This window comes from Megascapheus bottae, chromosome 3 (assembly GCF_031878675.1).
Source record: "Megascapheus bottae isolate mThoBot1 chromosome 3, mThoBot2.hap1, whole genome shotgun sequence".
Lineage (NCBI taxonomy): Eukaryota > Metazoa > Chordata > Mammalia > Rodentia > Geomyidae > Megascapheus > Megascapheus bottae.
Window position 1 is genome coordinate 89,303,387 of NC_143511.1, and position 19,343 is coordinate 89,322,729.

At 54.5% G+C, this 19,343-nt stretch overlaps 1 protein-coding gene across 1 annotated transcript; it reads left to right on the forward strand.

Moving 5' to 3' along the window:
* Positions 1-11,666: 11,666 nt before the first annotated feature.
* LOC150066122 (odorant-binding protein 2b-like) lies at positions 11,667-14,143 on the forward strand. Its single transcript, XM_090329409.1, has 6 exons — positions 11,667-11,759; positions 12,387-12,520; positions 12,700-12,770; positions 13,202-13,312; positions 13,793-13,894; positions 14,118-14,143. The coding sequence occupies exons 1-6, from the start codon at positions 11,667-11,669 to the stop codon at positions 14,141-14,143; spliced, it is 537 nt and encodes a 178-aa protein (XP_090185535.1).
* The last annotated feature ends 5,200 nt before the right edge of the window (positions 14,144-19,343 follow it).

The following is a 19,343-nucleotide window of genomic DNA, read 5'->3' on the forward strand; positions in this document are numbered from 1 at the left end:
TCCAACTTCAGACCCTGTGCTCCCCCTTCAGGCCCTGTGTTCCCCCTTCAGGCCCTGTGCTCCACCTTCAGGCCCTGTGTTCCCCCTTCAGGCCCTGTGCTCCACCTTCAGGCCCTGTGCTCCCCCTTCAGGCCCTGTGCTCCCCCTTCAGGCCCTGTGCTCCCCCTTCAGGCCCCGTGCTCCACCTTCAGGCCCTGTGCTCCCCCTTCAGGCCCCGTGCTCCACCTTCAGGCCCTGTGCTCCCCCTTCAGGCCCCGTGCTCCACCTTCAGGCCCTGTGCTCCCCCTTCAGGCCCTGTGCTCCACCTTCAGGCCCTGTGCTCCACCTTCAGGCCCCGTGCTCCAACTTCAGGCCCATGCTCCACCTTCAGGCCCCGTGCTCCAATTTCAGGCCTCGTGCTCCACCTTCAGGCCATGTGCTCTACCTTCAGGCCCTGTGCTCCCCTTTCAGACCCTGTGCTCCACCTTCAGGCCATGTGCTCTACCTTCAGGCCCTGTGCTCCCCTTTCAGGCCTTGTGCTCCAGCTTCAGGCCATGTGCTCCCCCTTCAGGCCCTGTGCTCCACCTTCAGGCCCTGTGTTCCCCCTTCAGGCCCTGTGCTCCACCTTCAGGCCCTGTGTTCCACCTTCAGGCCATGTGCTCCACCTTCAGGCCCTGTGCTCCACCTTCAGGCCCTGTGTTCCCCCTTCAGGCCCTGTGCTCCACCTTCAGGCCCTATGTTCCCCCTTCAGGCCCTGTGCTCCACCTTCAGGCCCTGTGCTCCACCTTCAGGCCATGTGCTCTACCTTCAGGCCCTGTGCTCCACCTTCAGGCCCTGTGCTCCACCTTCAGGCCATGTGCTCCCCCTTCAGGCCCTGTGCTCCACCTTCAGGCCCTGTGTTCCCCCTTCAGGCCCTGTGCTCCACCTTCAGGCCCTGTGTTCCACCTTCAGGCCATGTGCTCCACCTTCAGGCCCTGTGCTCCAACTTCAGACCCTGTGCTCCCCCTTCAGGCCCTGTGTTCCCCCTTCAGGCCCTGTGCTCCACCTTCAGGCCCTGTGTTTCCCCTTCAGGCCCTGTGCTCCACCTTCAGGCCCTGTGCTCCACCTTCAGGCCCTGTGCTCCCCCTTCAGGCCCTGTGCTCCCCCTTCAGGCCCTGTGCTCCACCTTCAGGCCCTGTGCTCCACCTTCAGGCCCTGTGATCCACCTTCAGGCCCTGTGCTCCACCTTCAGGCCTCGTGCTCCACCTTGAGGCCCTGTGCTCCACCTTCAGGCCCTGTGTTCCACGCTGAGGCTGCTCAGCCAGGGCTCACGTTCAGGTCTCCAGGGGTGGGCTTGTGGCCTCCACTGAGACTGAATCTGGGACAGTGGCCATAGCCTGCTAGGCTTGTGGGGACGAGGTGGATCTGAACCCCTGAGGCCTGCCCACCAGGCAGCCCACACTATCTCAGATGAGGCCTTGGATGAGAGAAGGACGGGAGACAGACAGGTGGGGGAGAGAGGAACCCGAGAGAGACGGAGTCACCACAAATCACAGCTTCTCCAGACTGGACCCTGGAGGCCGGTCTCTCGGTTCCATTTCTTAGCAGTCAGGGCAGCAGGTCAGGCAATCTCAAGGGGAGGGAGGGCTAAGTACCAGGAAAGTCCAGTGAGTGTGACACCCCACAAGGCGACATCTAAAGAGCTGACACAGGGCTCAGGTCTGTGAGGCGAGGGAGGGCCTGACACGAGGCCTGGTCCCTGGGTCTCACTCATCCACATCTGCTGTGCTCTCCTCCCAGTCGTCCCCTCAGGACCTCAGGGACAAGTGCCACTTCCTGTCCTGGGGGAGACAGGGCCCTAGGGGCCCACATAGCTGATGACCTGGCAGGAAGCAGCCCCCAAGGGCTCCCCAGGGAACGGGGGTGCAGGGTCATGGAGCCCCTGAGAGACACAAGGTCAGGTGCAGGGTCACATCTGGATGGGTGGGGGCGTTGTGCTCATGACCCCACGTGTATGTGTCTCCCCCACGGAGGGCACTGCGGCCCAAGTCACCTGGGGACAATGGGCTGGGGGTTGGGGTCAGGGTCACGCTGGCTAGTGGTGGCCATGGTGTACGCCAGGACAGGCACAGGAGGGGACAGGAGAGGTCTGCTCTGAGGAAAGGGCTCAGGAGAAAGGTCGGGGAGAGACGACGTCCCCTCCTGACAACAGCCCAGAGAACTCAGAACCCCGGGCGCTCAGGCAGCCGCAGTCCACACAAGCTGTGGACAGAGCCCTGTGTGAATCGTGCCACGGAGGAGATGTTTGGTTGTTGTTGTGGGATGGGTGGAGGCTCGGGCCTGAGGGAAGAGCGGAGAGGGCGCTGGGGGGCCCGGCCCCCACCACCGCCTCTGGAGATTGTTCCGGAAGACTTCCCAGGTGACACGGGGCAGCCCAGGGCAGGACACGGCTGGGCCCCACCTCCCCTGCCTGCTCAGCACCGCTGTCCCTGCTGGAGTGTGTGTGTGTGTGTGTGTGTGTGTGTGTGTGTGTGTGTGTGTCCACGCGCGAGCCAGCGTGCGTGGGGGGTGGGGACATCGTGGTTTCTGGGTATTGCAGCCGAGTGAGTGGCCATGGGTGTGGTGGCAGGTGTCCAGATTGCACGTGGCCCGTCCCTGCGAGGCGGTCGTGGACGGTGAAGAGGAGCTGTCTGCAGGCGTGGACGAGGCTGCAGTCAGGGCTCTCCCGGCAGGCTCCCTGGAGGAGCAGGCCTCGCCTGGTGCCTGCCCGTGGCTCAAGGACCCCATCTTCACCCACACCTTCTTCAGCGCCTCCAGGAGGCCTGGGGACCCCCGGCAGGGCCTGGACCTGCTGCTCACCAGGGGAGCGTGCCCTCGAGCGGCATGGGCGTCCTCGCTGCGGTGGGAGCCGTGGGAGTGGAGCGTGGCAGGCGGGGCTCGGGACACTCGCCCCATCAGGTGCTTCTGTACATAATCATCATGGATTTCCGTTTGCCTGTGTTCAGCTTCTGCTAGCTTCCTGCTCCTCCTCCTGGTGTAGGGGGCAGGGGTCCCCTCTTCTAGGAGGAATCAGAGGCCTAGGGAGGCTAATGCACACAAATGAGAAACCAGAATGGGGGCAGAGTTGAGTGCAGTGCAGATGGGTTGACAGGAGGAGACCGGGAGATGGAGGCCCGCAGCAGAGGCCAGTCCTGCTCAGTGCTTGGGGCCCGCTGGGTTGGAGGTCCTGGAATGCACAGTAGGCAGGGGTCTGAGACCAGGCCTTCTCCATGGTGCTCCTTGGAGTCCTCCTTGCTCTCAGCAGGCGGTGCTCCTGGGAGGTGCTGTGCATTCTGGGAAGCCGGCTGTGCCCGGGGATGCTGATCCTCGAGGCAGCAGGGAGGGCAGGGGGGTCTCGTGTGCCCCTCCAGGCAGGGCTGGCTCCAGCTGGACAGGAGAGACTCAGCAGCGTGGGTTCCAGGCCCTGGAGCTCCTGGCCTTGGACTGCAGGGGTGGCGGCGCCCTGCCTCACACCTGGGCTGTGGGAGCTTCTCGCATGGCTGGGGTGTCCCAGTCCTGCAGGACTGCTCACTAGCTCTCTGTCCTTCTTCCACCAGAGCTGAGGATCCCTGAGGGCACTACTGTGTATTTCACCATGAATCCTTTAGCCAACAACTTTCTGCTCCAGGCATGCACACACTTCCCCCAGAGTTAGAGCAAGCAGGGAGCAGGCTTCCCCCTTGCCCCCGGAAGAGAAAGGAAAAAACACTTCCGGATGCCAGGGGCAGACGTCTGCCCTTGCCTGGCTGGCCAGGGCTCAGCGCGTCCAGACTCCAGTGGCCCAGGCCACCCCTACCCTCCATGGACCCCGTCCAGGACACAACCATTTCTGACTTCCTCTACATGTTTTATCCACCATCAAGATGACAGTGGCAATGCGACCCAGGCCACGTGTCCCCTGCCTTGTCCCTGAATCCATGGCACACATAGACTGGTCATTCTCCACCCTCTCCAGAGGATACGAGGCCTTGGACACGCTGACCTGCCGTCAGGGACCCCCTCAATGTGCCAGTGTCCCCTATGGTGACATTTTCATAAACATGGGCTCGGTGCTTTCACTCTGCTCTCTGTCCTTCGACTTGACTTCATGGACTCTGACGCAGGGCACTGCCCTCTGTGCCAGGGGCCCCACAGGATGTGTGCTCCCCTAGCGGCTTTGCCCTCTAACCCTTCTCCTGTGGACAGCACGTCTCCTCCCACTGGGCAGGGTTCGTAGGAGAGCCTTCCCAGTCTTCTGCCATTGTGGCCTTTGTGGGGGTACAGCAGAGCCTGCCCTGAGGGTGGACACAGAGCACGGTAGTGGTGACCAGCACAAATGCCAGGGCTGCAGAGATCTCAGAGGAACGGCCTCTGCCAGACCTCACCTCTCCCCTGGACTGAGTGCAGACAGTCCCCTGTGCACAATGGCACCGCAGCTGAAAGGCCGCTATACCCGAGATGGCATCCTGGGCTCTGGAGACCACGGCAGATTTGAATTGGAGCCAGCGTGGGTTCTTGGTCTGTGCAGAGGGCATTGGCATCAAGAGCAGAAGCAGACTGTTTCCTGATTGGGGTGAAGACAGTTTTTAGAGGAGCATTTCAGCCTGGAGTATTGATGGCATAGTAAACTTCAGTTTCAATTGGGGAGTGGTCATTGTGCTTTGATTCCTTGCTGCCGAGGGTGAGTGAGATTCTCCCGCTTGGTGTGACAAAGGAACTTTACAGGATGTTGGTGGACTTTCCACAGAAGTGGGGTGCCTCCACCCTGGTCCACCCTCAGAAAGGAAGGGCCTGTTCACGTGTTCACCATCGCAACCCAGACGGCAGAGGAGGAATTGTCAGGTCCGTCTTGCGGGGGAGCAGCCAGTGCCGCAGGCCCGGGGAGGGGGTGGCTGTGAGATTCCACAGCTTGCGGCCCCGTCCGCAGAGGCGTGCTTCATGCTCTGCTGCGGCTGCTGATGCAGAGCTGAGGAACTCCAGCTTGCGCGTGCTATCAAGAGGGAACGGGAGCTGGCCCTGGCGGCCACACTGGTGACTTCTCCCCACCCAGAGGCTCGGATCGGAGGACTGCGGTTCGAAGCCCACAGGGAAGACTGTGAGACTCATCTCCAAATCACCACCACAAAACTGCAAGTGTGCTTTGGCTCGTTTTGGTAGAGCATTCACCTTGAGTAAATGACCTCAGAGAGAGAGGCCAGTCCCTGAGTTCAAGCCCCAGGACCAAACAGAAAAGATGAATCAAAGAGAGAATGGTACATGTTTGGTGTGCAGTTTTCTGGCCCACCCCCTCAGACAGCCATGTTCAAGCAGAGTTCAGGGCTGGATAGACAGACCGCTCATGTAGCGCCCTGGCTTTGTGCTGACACCACTCTCCTTACACTCCCGTTGCTGGGTCCTCAAGGTTGGGATAAATTGCATTTTCATCTTTCGATTCTAAGATTAAAAAAAAAAAAACCTCTTCAATGCTCATTATTCAAAAATGAATTGTTCAGCCTCCATGTTTTTGAATGTTTTCTGTACTTCCTCCTTATTTCCAGCTTTATTCCATTGTGGTCTGATAAAATACAGGAGGCTATTTCGATTTTCTTATATTTGCTGAGACTTGCTTTTGTCCTAAAGTAACTGTTTTGGAAAGTGCCCTATGGGCTGCTAAGAAAAATGTATTATCAAAAACAAGAAGAAGGAGGAGGAGGAGGAGGAGGAGAGAGAGAGAGAGAGAGAGAGAGAGAGAGAGAGAGAGAGAGAGAGAGAGAGAGAGAGAGAGAGAAAGAGAAAGAAAGAAAGAAAGAAAGAAAGAAAGAAAGAAAGAAAGAAAGAAAGAAAGGAAGGAAGAAAAACATATTATCTGTGGCTAGATGGTGGAAAACTTTGTGGATGTCTAAAAGTTCTTTGTATTTATAGTGTTTAATTCTGGAGTTTCCTTGATTTTTTTGTCTGATTGCTGGTAGGAGTGGGGTGTTAAGCTCATCCACTCACTGTTTGGGAGATCTATCCGAGCTTTTATGCCAAGTAGCATTTGTTTTATTTATTTACTTATTTAGTCAGTCATGGGGCTTGAACTCTGGGCCTGTGCATTGAGCTCTTCAGCTCAAGGCTTCCACCCTGCCCCTCGAGCCACAGCGCCACTTCTGGTTTTCTAGTGGTTAATTGGAGGTAAGAGTCTCAGGTTCTTTAGTGCTTGGGCTGGCTTTGAACCACAACCCTCAGATCACAGCCTCCTCAAGTAGCTAAGATTAAAGGTGTGAGCCAGCATACCTGGCTACATTTTTTTTTGCCAGTCCTGGGGCTTGAACTCAGGACCTGGACACTGTCCTTGGGCTTTCCTCAAGGCTAACACTCTACCACTTGAGTCACAGTACCACTTCCACCTTTTTTCTATGTATATGGTACCAAGGAATCAAAGTAGGGTCTTCATGCATGCTAGGCAAGCACTCTACCACCAGGCCAAACTCCCAGCCCCTATCTCTGATCATCTTTATGTGATATTTCTTTGCCACTCAAGTCCATTACTTTGCCTGCACATATCAAGTTCAGACACTGTGAGTGCATGTTTTTGTCTTTCTCTGCAGTCGGTAGTCCAGCAGCTTCTACCCTCTGTACAACCTTTGTTCTGCTCTCATAACTTAATTCAGGATCCTGGGGCTAGAGAGAGTCGGTGTAAAGATTAGGAGAGACAGAAGTGCAAGAAGAGATCATCTCCTTGCAGGTCTTGGAGTTTTGGCCATGGCATTGGTCTGAGGTCAACTGTCCCCTCTTCACACAAGGCCTGGGGCCACCTGAGAAAAGGACCCTCTGTGGTGACCATGCCCTCAGGAGCCCAGCGTTCCCCTAAGGGCAGCCCGGCCTCCCTGTCCTCGTGACCTCACAGTGCCCTCTCCTTTCCCGGTCACAGGCACTCTGTCTTGCTTGGGTGTTGGCTTCACATGCTCTGGGCATGCTGCTGTCCCCAGACCCAACTTCGTCTCCCCCGTCAGTAAGGGCGGCCTGGTCCCACCGAGGCACCCCAGGCTGAGTGCTGTGGCCATGATGGCTGGCTCTACCTGCCTGGCCCACTTCCCAGCATTGGCACTGACTACGGAGCCTGGGGCTGCCATTCCCGATGCCTGGGTAGATGTGTTCTCACTGTCATTCTGGTCTGGACAATTGCAGTGCCTGTCCAGCCAACTTCCCTGCCTGTGCATTTATCCCCCGGCCCACATCTGCCCTCAGTATAGAACCTGCAGTGACCTGCTAAACGTCTAAGTCATGTCCTGACTCTGTCGGAGCTCCCACCCCCAGCTTCTCCTCATTTCACTCGGGGAAAGGACTGACATCCTGGTGGTATTCTGGAGCCCACCCTGGTCAGGCCTGCCCACTCTGTGTCCTATGGAGGGAGGGCAGCCATCTCCCCTGTAGTCTGTTCCTGGCACTGCCTGGGCTCCCTCTCCCCTCCCAGCCTGCACTGGGGCCTCCCAGTGGACTCCTCCTCCACCCAAATCTCACGGCTCATTTCCCCCACTATCTTCAACTCTGGGCGCAAATGTCAACGTGGGGAGGTGGTGTGCGCCATTCCATTGAAAATACAATGCGCACAGCCAGCTCAACTTTCCCTGTCCACCTTGGTCCCTTTGCTTTTTCCTTATCACACTCGTGACCTTTCAGAGTAGTTTATAATTATACAGATCAATGTTCAGTCGGGAGCCAGGGCCACACAATGGATGGCACCGGGAGGGTGTGTATGGAGAACCATCTTTGGCACCACTGTGGGGAGGAGGAGGAAGCACAGCCCGGGCTGCAGGGCAGCAGCTGAGGAAGACTGACTAGGGATGAGTCCCCACCTGCTGAGGTGGGCGTGCAGCCCCCCGTGGAGGGCATTCTCTGGGTTGCCTGGGCAGTGTATGCAGCTGGTGCGGGAAGTGGGGTGGCCAGACAAGCAGGAAGCCTCTCTTCCCCTCCAGGGACAGTGGGCTGGGCTGGGAAGCCTGGGGTCTTCCCTGGGAGCCCGCCAGTGAGGTGTCGCTGAGCTCAGCAGGAAGCCAGCTGCTGGGGCCTCTGGGGTCAATGTGAATGAGAGCTCACGACACAGGCCATCACACAGCAGGAGGATGGACAAGAAAGAGCCAGGAGCATCCTGGGCCTGGAAGGGAAGGCCCTTCTTCCTAGGCCTCTAGGAAAAGCTACACTCATGCTGGGTCCAAAAGAAAAACGCCTGTCTAGTCCATCTCCGATATTCCAGGGCAAGGAAGGGCGTGCGTGGAGTTAAAGGCAGGAACTTGATACAGGACACCATTGTTCATCAAGTGTTTTGTGTATTATTCACCTCTAGAGCGTGAATTCCAGGCCAGCAGAACATTTAGTTTGCTTCCAAAGACGTTGACTATTAGTTGTTTTACTCAGAGCATCCACAGTGTCTCATCTACGGAGATCATGGACTTGATCAGATCACTGTCATCTTGTTAGATATTGGAGGTACTGCCACCATGTGCAATTAAAGCAGTGTAATTATTGGAAACTACTAATGCAGTCAGTCCATGAGCACAGGAAGTCTTTCCATCTTTTCTTCTGTGCAGTGTGTGTGTGTGTGTGTGTGTGTGTGTGTGTGTGTGTGTGTGTGTGTGTGTGTGCACGTGTGCCAGTCTTAGAGCTTGAACTCAGGGCCTTGACACTATCCCTGATTTTTTTTGCTCAAGGCTTGTTCTCTGCCACTTGAGCCAGAATTCCACTTTCATCTTTTTGGTGGTTAATTGAAGATGAGTTTTGGACTTTCCTGCCCAGGCTGGCTTCAAACCATGATTCTCAAATCTCAGCCTTCTGCACCCGGTCGGCCTTTCCATTTTATAAAGTCTTCAATGTTTTATAGTGTTCATTGTAGAGATCTGTCACCTCCTTGGTTAAGTTTATTTCTAGATAATGTATTTAGTTATTGAAGCTATTAAGAAAAGAATTATTTTCCTAATTTCTTCCCAGCTTCTTAGTTAATGAGATATGGTATGTGGCTTAGGGTATTCATCAGATCTCGGTGTTTGATGTGGATTCTTCAGGTACGGGTCTTTAGGATCATATCATCCTCACTGTGCTAGATAAGAACTCTAGTACCATATTGAATAGGAGTAGAGAGAGTGAACATCCTTGGGTCATTCCTGATCTTAGAGGAAATAATTAAACTTTTCCTTGTTCAGTATGATTTTGACCATAGGATTTTCATATGCAACTTTTATCACACTGAGGTGTACTATTTATATTTTCAGTTATCATAAAAGGAGGTTGAATTTTTTTTTGCCAGTCCTGGGGCTGGTACTCAGGGCCTGAGCACTGTCTTAGCACTTTCTCAAGACTAGAGCTCTACCACTTGAGCCCTAGCACCACCACTTCTGGGCTTTTCTGTGTATGTGGTATTTTCTGTGTATTGAGGAATTGAACCTAGGACTTTATGAATACTGGGCAAGCAGTCTACCACTAGGCCACACGCCTGCCCCAAGGAGGTTGAATTTTATTTATCAAGGCTTTTCTTCTTTAGACAAGATAATCATATGAGGCTTAACTTTGATTTTGTTTATATGTTGTATTACATTTATGGATTTGTATATATATTTTTTCTTTTCTTCCTTTTTTTTTTTTTGCCAGTCCTGGGGCTTGAACTCAGGGTCTGAGCACTGTCTTTGGACAATGCTAGGCAAGCACTCTACCACTAGGCCAAACTCCTGGCCCAGGATTTGTATATTTTGAACCATCCTTGAATTCCTGGAATGACATAAACTAGATTATGGTATATAATCTTTTCAATGTGTCATTGAATTTTGTTTGCAATTATTTTATTGAGAAATTTTCATTCATGTCCATCGAAGAGATTAAGCTGTGATTCTATTTTTTGTGACCTTTTCTGGTTTTTGAAACAACTGTAATGCTTCATAAAATAAGTTTGGTGCTGTTCTTTCCCTTTTTTTATTTATTTTTTTATTGTAATTAGTAAAAGGGTTACATGATATTTGCCAGATAGAAGGTGCATTAATTCACATACATTGATACCCTTTCACATGTCTTGGTACCCATTTCCCTCCCCCCTGTTCTTTCCCTTTTACAGATAAGTTTAAAGACTATGGGTGTTTTTCCTTTTAAGTTCAGGTATCATTCAGTATTAAGTCCCCTGGGTGCTGAAATGTTCTTTGTTAGGAGATTTTGTTTGTTTTTCTGTTGCAATGTCATTGCTTACTGTAGATCTATTTAAGAGATTTGTATCCTCTTGGTTCAATTTTGATAGATCAAGTTTATCTAAAAATATGATTACGTTTCCCTTCTTCCTGGAGGTAAAGTGGGTAAGAGTTTATCAATCATATGTATTCTTGTTTCATTGATTGTATGAATTGGTGAATTCTCTTTATTTCTATGTAACTGATGTCTTCACTCCTGTGTGTGTGTGTGTGTGTGTGTGTGTGTGTGTGTGTGTGTGTTGTCCTAAGACTTTTGGACACAGTGCCTCAGTCTTGCTAGGCTGATGCTTTACCACTTAAGCATGCATTTTGCTGGTGATTTTAGAAATGGAGTCTAGGGCTGGGAGTGTGGTCTGGTGGTAGAATGCTTGCCTAGCATGCACAAAGCCCTGGGTTTGATTCCTCAGTACCACATACACAGAAAAGGCCAGAAGTGGTGCTATGATTCAAGGGTAGAGCACTAACTAGCCCTGAGAAAGCTCAAGGATCGTGCCCAGGCCCTAAGTTCAAACCAAGGACTGACTTGCCATAAAAGAAGAAGAAAGAGAGAGAAAGAAAAGGAGTCTAGTAAACCAGAGTGGCCGTGAATGAAAATCCTCCAGGTCTCTGGGTCTTAGTGAACTTGCTGGAGACTGAGTTGGACATTCATGAATTCTTCACAAATAATCGTGACCCCCCACACGGCTGGGAGCTCTTCAGCGAAGCCTGGATGAAGTCAAGCCTCTACTCTTGGAGAGCATAAAGGGGGTTGAGGAGCCTAGCAATGGCCACAGGTGGGAAAAGGCAAAGCGAGTGGCATCTGGGAGTGGTCTGCAGGGGCAGAGCTGGCTGGGTGCAGAGGGTGAAGGGGGGAGTGCGGGGAGGGGGGCAGGGAAGCTGGTCCTCAGCGTGGCTGGGCCTCAGCGTGGCTGGGCCTCAGCGTGGCTGGGCCTCAGCGTGGCTGGGCTGCCCTGAGCAGTGCTCTTCAGCAGACCCGTCCATGCCACTCCCAGAAGCCCAGGGTGAGGCACAGAGTGGAGGAGGGGCGGGGACTGCACAGGCGCAGGCTGGGGCTCTAGGGAGCTGGGGGGTCTGTGGATCCGTTCAGCCCCCTCCTCAGGGACGTGAGGTGACACGCAGTCCCCCAGGACGCAGGGCCCAGGCTGGGCACAGGTGGCGGGAGGGCGGGATGGAGGGAGCGTGAGGAAAATACAGAGGCCTGTGCCGCCCGGGGTGAAGCGCCCTGCTGCTGTGAGCGGCTCCTGCGTGCCGCAGACCTGGGTCAGCGCTGGCGTCTTTCCTCTCCAGGTGGACCTGAGCTGCTCTTCATCGGATTCCAACAATAACACCTCCACCGCCATGATGGACGTGGACTTGGCCATGACAGCTGGACAGGAGGGTGGGCTCAGTGCCACGTGGGCACAGGCCGCTGGCCGGGGGGATAAAGGGCACCTGGTGAGAGGCCAGAGCAGCCTGGTGCACACAGCACAGGAGACCTGCCTGGCCTGTGAGCCCGGAGCCCAGATGAAGACCCTGCTCCTGACCGCCGTGTTGCTGGGGCTGGTGGCGGCCCTGCGGGCCCAGGATCCCCTGTCTCTCCTCTCGGAGGCACAGAGTGTGAGGCTGGGGGGGGGGGCTGGGCGGGGTAGGAGAAAGGCTGCTGGCTGGTGGCTGGTGGGTGAGCAGTGGTCCTGAGCCTCTTTCAGGAGTTGGTGGCTTAGAGTGGTCAGGTACAGGTGTCCTAGTGTCTGCCTTCAGACACGGGCTCTCCTGGGCACAGGGACGGGGACACGGGCTTTCCTGGGCACAAGGACGGGGGCACGGGCTTTCCTGGGCACAAGGATGGGGGCATTGGCTCTCCTGGGCACGGGGATGGGGGTATGGGTTCTCCTGGGCACAGGGATAGAGGTGGGGAGGGCAGCTTTGGGACAGGGGCTCCCCATCCAGGTGACCCCAGGAACCAGAAGTTCTCACAGGGCAGACCTTCAGGAGTGTAGATTCATTTGTTACCGGGTCCAGACCCCAAAGAGAGCAGATCCTTGGGGAGCAGATGCCCTCTGCCCTCCCCACCCCAGGGCACCATCCGTGAGCGCTGGCCATGCTTTGCTGAGTGTGGTACTGCAGATGTGTCCGGGCCCAGCTCATCTCGGGTGACAGTCTGGAGGTCTGTTAGACTGCAGGCTGTGAGTCAGGGCGGGGAGAATCGGGGAGCCCTGGAGCCCCTCACTGCTTCTCCTGCTCCAGCTCGCAGGGACCTGGTACATAAAGGCAGTGGTCGCCCAAATGAACCTGGAAAATGAGAAGAGGAGTACACAGGCGTTTCCTGTGACGTTGGCGGCCCTGGAAGGAGGGGACTTGGAGGTCAAGATCACCATTTTGTGAGTGATGCCCCTTGGGGGTCTCCTCTGTCCCTATTCATTTCTGGGGTTGTGACAGTCCCTGGCAGCACCTCAAAGGTCAGGTGGGGATGGAGTGGGATTTTCAGGGACCCCCGGTAAAGAAGAGTGCTACACCTGGCTAGGCAGGCATCCTGAGAGCACTGCGGCCTATTTTCTAGGTATGATGGTGGGTGCCATGACATGAAATTTCAGATGCAGAAAACGGATGAGCCTGGAAAATACATAGATTGTGAGTCTGGCTGTCTGGGCCTGGTCCCTGGGGACAGGAGCAGGGGGCAGGGATGGGCCTGCCCTCCCAGGGGGTCTCTCTCTCCCTCTGGGTGCCAGGTGTCCCCGGCGTGTTCACAGCTGAGATGGCCTTGGTTTTCTCCCCCTCCGATGGCCCGGGCTCCTCCACTGGGAAAGTAAGGTCAGAGGGAAGCAGGGCAGGGTAGAGACGGGAGACTGAGGCCTGGCTCCCACCGTCTCCCTCTGCTGTCCATCCTCTGGCCTCGCAGCTGAGGTCCAGGAGGGGCTTCCGGTCTAGTGGCCGAGGCCACAGCCAGGCCAGGGCCAGGCTGGCTGAATCATCATCAAAATGGTCTAGACTGTCCTTCATGTGGCCTGAATGTTTCCTCCAGGAATGAAGATGCTAAAACGCTGTCTTTTGCCCATGCACAGTAAATACAAGGAATGTCATGTATGTAGAGCCTCTGCCTACGAAGGCCCACGCCATCTTCCACTGCGAAGGCCAGCATGAGGGGGAAAGGTTCCGCATCGCAAAGCTCATGGGTGAGAACCCTCCGGAGACGCTCACCCTCTGCCCCACCCTCGGGGCCTCTAGAAGCAGGTGGAACGGGCAGCAGCTGTGCCCAACGGGGCTAAGACGCCCTCGGGCCTGCTTCTGGGTGCTGGCCTCAGTGTGCTGCCAGGGAGCCCCTGAGCGCTGAAGGGGCTGGGTGGGGGGCGGTGTCCAGTCCCCAGGGCTGGCAGGAGCCACTTCCTGGGATCTCAGGGTGGAGGGGGCATGGAGACCGAGGGGCCTTCTAGGCCAAGTTGTGAGCCTGCAGGCCTGCTCGGGGCCCCAGGTCACCCAGGCTGGTGTGTCCCTGCCTCAGACTTCCGCATCCACTCTTGGGCCTCTCCACCCCTACCCTAAGCCACTGCAGGGTGAAAACCTCAATGCCAGTGAGTGGCCAGGTTCTTCCACCACCAGCTGCCAACAGAACTGAGCTGCCACTGCCCTCTGCTCACCCGGCCCTCACCCCACAGGAAGGAACACAGAGGAAAACCCGGAGGCTCTGGAGGAATTTAAGAAATACATACAGCGCAAGGGATTCCAGCAGGAGGACATCTACATGCCCAAGCAGAAGGGTGAGAGGGCTCTGCCAGGACCCTCCCCCAGGTGCTCCCCTAGGCCCCTCCCCCAGCCCCTCCCCCGGCCCCTCCCTCCAGCCCCTGTGTCCCCCAGTGTCTTGGTGTCTCCCCTGTGGTCGCCTGCTCAGGTCTTGGTTGTGAAGAAGTAGGGCCCGGGGTGTGATGGGCTGGGACCCTGGCCAGGGCACCTTCTCACCCTGGCTGTGCCTCTGCTTTGCAGAGACCTGCATCTCTGGGAGGAGCTAGGGTGAGTGTTCCCTGGGGAAGGGGACAAGGGAAACGCCCAGTCCTGAGTTCCTTGGTGGCTTTCCAGCGCTGTGGCCTGGCTCTCTGCCCCAGCAGAAGGGAGCCCACCTGGTCTGGGCTCTTCAGGGGTGTTTGGGAATTCCTGCTTTTTGTCAACGTCCTTCCTGGGTGCTGTGTGGGGAGCAGGGAAGGGCAGGTCCACGTGCACCCTGGAGGGACCCTGGGGAAGCTGCCCTCTTCAAATGGGGGAGGCACACAGAAAGCACCTGGAGCAGGGGAGGGGCATGGGAAGGGGACTTGGGGGGGGAGGAACGGCTGCATTCCCAGCCCCATGCACAGAACCCACCCTGGGAGTAATGGCTGACACATGTGTGGCCAGATCGCCAATCCCGTGGCTTTTGTTCACTATCCCTGACTCCAAACACCCCCAGACCTTCTCAGCATCCACCAAGGATGCTTACAGACCACTGGCCATGAAAGGGCCATGATGGCTGCTGGCTACACCGCTGCCCAGCAGGGACAGTGGGCACAGAAGCCAGGAGCTGGCAATCCCTGATCTCCTGCAGCCCTGTGCAGCCTCTGCCAACAACAACTTCCCTGGGCGAGCCCTCACCTCTGCCTCTCCCCACCGCAGCAGCCTCTGGATCTGCACCTTCTGGGCCCAGGCTGCCACCAACACAGAACCAGGGCTCCCTGGACTCCCCACCCCCTACAGCACTGTGTTACTTGTCCAGTCCCCCACTTCCTTCCCCAGCTGTCTGCCCCCCTCACTGACTCCACTGACTGCAAATAAAGTGCTTCAGCAGCTACTCTGGGTTCCATCTGTCTGAGCAGGGGTCTTGGCTGGGTTCCCCAAGAGCTCTGCCATGGAAACCCTGGGGGAAATGGGGAAACGTGGGACCCAGTCAGGTGCAGATTTGAAGGGACATGGAGTCCAACAGCCCTGTAGAGCCACACATGCTGCCCAGGACAACTGCCGGGTACATCTCCATCCCCACATGGCTCTGGAGGAGGCTGGGCCTGGCCAGGAGCATCTGGGAAACTGCTGGGCAGGACAGGTCTGGAGAAGTTATATGGGTCCTTGTTTTGGCTCTTGGACAAGCCAAGATTTGGGGGGATCCTGGCAGCAAACCTACTTTGACAATTTAATGAAAGAAGTGCCTCCATGACAGTGATCACTTGAAAAAAGTTCTTCCATAAGAGTGACTGCAGGAGAGAAGTGTCTCCATGACAGTGAGTGCAGGACACAAGTGTCTCCATGACAGTGAGTGGTGGAAAGAAGTGTCTCTCCATGACAGCAAGTGCAGGAGATAAGTGTCTCCATGACAGTGAGAGCAGGAAAGAGGTGTCTCCATGACAGTGAGTGGTGAAAAGACAAGTCTCTCCATGACAGTGAGTGTAGGAGAAAAGTGTTTCCATCATATTGAGTGAAGGAGAGAAATGTCTCCATCACAGTAAGTGCTGGAGAGAAATGTCTCCATCAGGAGAGTGCTGGAGAGAAGTGTCTCCATCACAGTGAGAACAGGAGAGAAGTGCCTCCACCACAGTGAGTACTGGAGAGAAGTGTCTCCATCACAATAGGTGCTGGAGAGAAGTGCCTCCATGACAGTGAGAAAAGGACAGAAGGGTCTCCATCACAGTGAGAACATGAGAGAAGTGGCTCCATCACAGTGAGAACAGGAAAGAAGTGTCTCCACTACAGTGAGAACAGGGGAGAAGTGTCTCCAAGACAGTGAGAACAGGAGGGAAGTGTCTGCATGACAGTGAGAACAGGAGAGAAGTGTCTGCATGACAGTGAGGACAAGAGAGCAGTGTCTCCATCACAGTGAGTGTTAGAGAGAAATGTCTCCATCACAGTGAGAGCAGGAGATAGTGTCTCCACCACAGTGAGAACATGAGAGAAGTGTCTCCATCACAGTGAGAGCAGGAGAGAAGTGTCTCCATCACAGTGAGTGCTGGAGAGAAGTGTCTCCATGACAGTGAGAACAGGAGGTAGGTGCCTCCATCACAGTCAGAGTAGGAGACAAGAATCTCCATCACAGTGAGAGCAGGAGAAAAGTGTCTCCATCACAGTGAGAGCAGGAGAGAAGTGTCTCCATCACAGTGAGACCATGAGAGAAGTGCCTCCATCACAGTGAGAACAGGAGAGAAGTGTCTCCATCACAGTGAGAACAGGGGAGAAGTGTCTCCATCACACTGAGAAGACGATGGAAGTATCTCCATCACAGTGAGAACAGTAGGGAAATGTCTCCATCACAGTGAGAACAGGAGAGAAATGTCTCCATGACAGTGAGACCAAGAGAGCAGTGTCTTCATCACAGTGAGAACATAAGAGAAGTGTCTCCATCACAGTGAGAACAGAAGGGAACTATCTCCATGACAGTGAGTGCTGGAGAGAAATGTCTCCATCACAGTGAGAGCAGGAGAGAAGTGTCTCCATGACAGTGAGAACAGAAGAGAAGTGTCTCCAGCACAGTGAGAACAAGAGAGAAATGTCTCCATCACAGTGAGAACATGAGGGAAGTGTCTCTATCACAGTGAGGACAGGAGGGAAGTGTCTCCATCACAGTGAGGACAGGAGGGAAGTGTCTCCATCACAGTGAGAGCAGGAGCGAAGTGTCTCCATCACAATGACTACATGAGGAAAGTGTCTCCATCACAGTGAGAGCAGGAGAGAAGTATCTCCATTACAGTGAGTACAGGAGGGAGGGGTCTCCATCACAATGAGAACAGGAGGGAAGTGTCTCCATCAGAGTGAGAGCAGGAGAGAAGTGTCTCCATCACAGTGAGAGCAGGAGGGAAGTTTCTCCATCACAGTGAGAACATGAGAGAAGTGTCTCCATCACAGTGAGAACAGGAGGGAAGTGCCTCCATCACAGTCAGAGTAGGAGACAAGTATCTCCATAACAGTGAGAGCAGGAGAGAAGTATCTCTATCACAGTGAGAACAAGAGGGAAATGTCTCCATCACAGTGAGAACAAGAGGGAAGTGTCTCCATCACAGTGAGAACAGAAGAGAAGTGTCTCCACCACAGTGTGAACAAGAGGGAAGTGCCTCCATCACAGTCAGAGTAGGAGACAAGTATCTCCATAACAGTGAGAGCAGGAGGGAAGTGTCTCCATCACAGTGAGAACATGAGAGAAGTGTCTCCATCACAGTGTGAACATGAGGGAAGTGTCTCCATCACAGTGACAAGAGAGAAGTGTCTCCATCACAGTGAGAACATGAGAGAAGTGTCTCCATCACAGTGACAAGAGAGAAGTGTCTCCATCACAGTGAGAACAGGAGGGCAATGTCTCCATCACAGTGAGAACATGAGAGAAGTGTCTCCATTACAGTGAGAACAGGAGAGAAGTGTCTCCATGACAGTGAGAACATGAGGGAAATGTCTCGATCACAGTGAGAGCAGGAGAGAAGTGTCTCCATCACAGTAAGAGCAGGAGAGAAGTGTCTCTATCAGAGTGAGAACAGGAGGGAAGTGTCTTCATCACAGTGAGACAGTGAGAACAGGAGGGAAGTGTCTCCATCACAGTGAGAACAGGAGAGAAGTGTCTCCATCACAGTGACAACAAGAGAGAAGTATCTCCATCACAGTGAGAACAGGAGAGAAGTATCTCCATCACAGTGAGAACATGAGAGAAGTGTTTCCATCACAGTGAGAGCAGGAGGGAAGTGTCTCCATCACAGTGAGAACAGGAGAGAAGTGTCTCCATCACAGTGACAACAAGAGAGAAGTATCTCCATCACAGTGAGAACAGGAGAGAAGTATCTCCATCACAGTGAGAACATGAGAGAAGTGTTTCCATCACAGTGAGAGCAGGAGGGAAGTGTCTCCATCACAGTGAGAGCAGGAAAGAAGTGTCTCCATCATAGTGAGAACAGGAGGGAATTGTCTCCATCACAGTGAGAACAGGAGGGAAGTGTCTCCATCACAGTGAGACAGTGAGAACAGGAGGGAAGTGTCTCCATCACAGTGAGACAGTGAGAACAGGAGGGAAGTGTCTCCATCACAGTGAGACAGTGAGAACAGGAGGGAAGTGTCTCCATCACAGTGAGACAGTGAGAACAGGAGGGAAGTGTCTCCATCACAGTCAGAACAGGAGAGAAGTGTCTCCATCACAGTGAGAGCAGGAGGGAAGTGTCTCTATCACAGTGAGAGCAGGAGAGAAGTGTCTCCATCACAGTGAGACAGTGAGAACAGGAGGGAAGTGTCTCCATCACAGTCAGAACAGGAGAGAAGTGTCTCCATCACAGTGAGAGCAGGAGGGAAGTGTCTCTATCACAGTGAGAGCAGGAGAGAAGTGTCTCCATCACAGTGAGAACAGGAGGGAAGTGTCTCCATCACAGTGAGAGCAGGAGGGAAGTGTCTCCATCACAGTGAGAGCAGGAGGGAAGTGTCTCCATCACAGTGAGACCAGGAGAGAAGTGTCTCCATCACAGTGAGACAGTGAGAACAGGAGGGAAGTGTCTCCATCACAGTGAGAACAGGAGGGAAGTGTCTCTATCACAGTGAGAGCAGGAGAGAAGTGTCTCCATCACAGTGAGAACAGGAGGGAAGTGTCTCCATCACAGTGAGAGCAGGAGGGAAGTGTCTCTATCACAGTGAGACAGTGAGAACAGGAGGGAAGTGTCTCCATCACAGTGAGACAGTGAGAACAGGAGGGAAGTGTCTCCATCACAGTCAGAACAGGAGAGAAGTGTCTCCATCACAGTGAGAAGAGGAGGGAAGTGTCTCCATCACAGTGAGGGCAGGAGAGAAATGTCTCCATCACAGTGAGAGCAGGAGAGAAGTATCTCCATCACAGTGAGAACAGGAGGGAAGTGTCTCCATCACAGTGAGAACAGGAGGGAAATGTCTCCATCACAGTGAGAGCAGGAGAGAAGTGTCTCTATCACAGTGAGAGCAGGAGAGAAGTGTCTCCATCACAGTGAGACAGTGAGTACAGGAGGGAAGTGTCACCATCACAGTCAGAACAGCAGAGAAGTTTCTCCATCACAGTGAGAGCAGGAGAGAAGTGTCTCCATCACAGTGAGAATAGGAGGGAAGTGTCTCTATGACAGTGAGAACAGGAGGGAAGTGTCTCCACCACAGTGAGAGCAGGAGGGAAGTGTCTCCATCACAGTGAGAGCAGGAGAGGTGTCTCCATCACAGTGAGACCAGGAGAGAAGTGTCTCCATCACAGTGAGACAGTGAGAACAG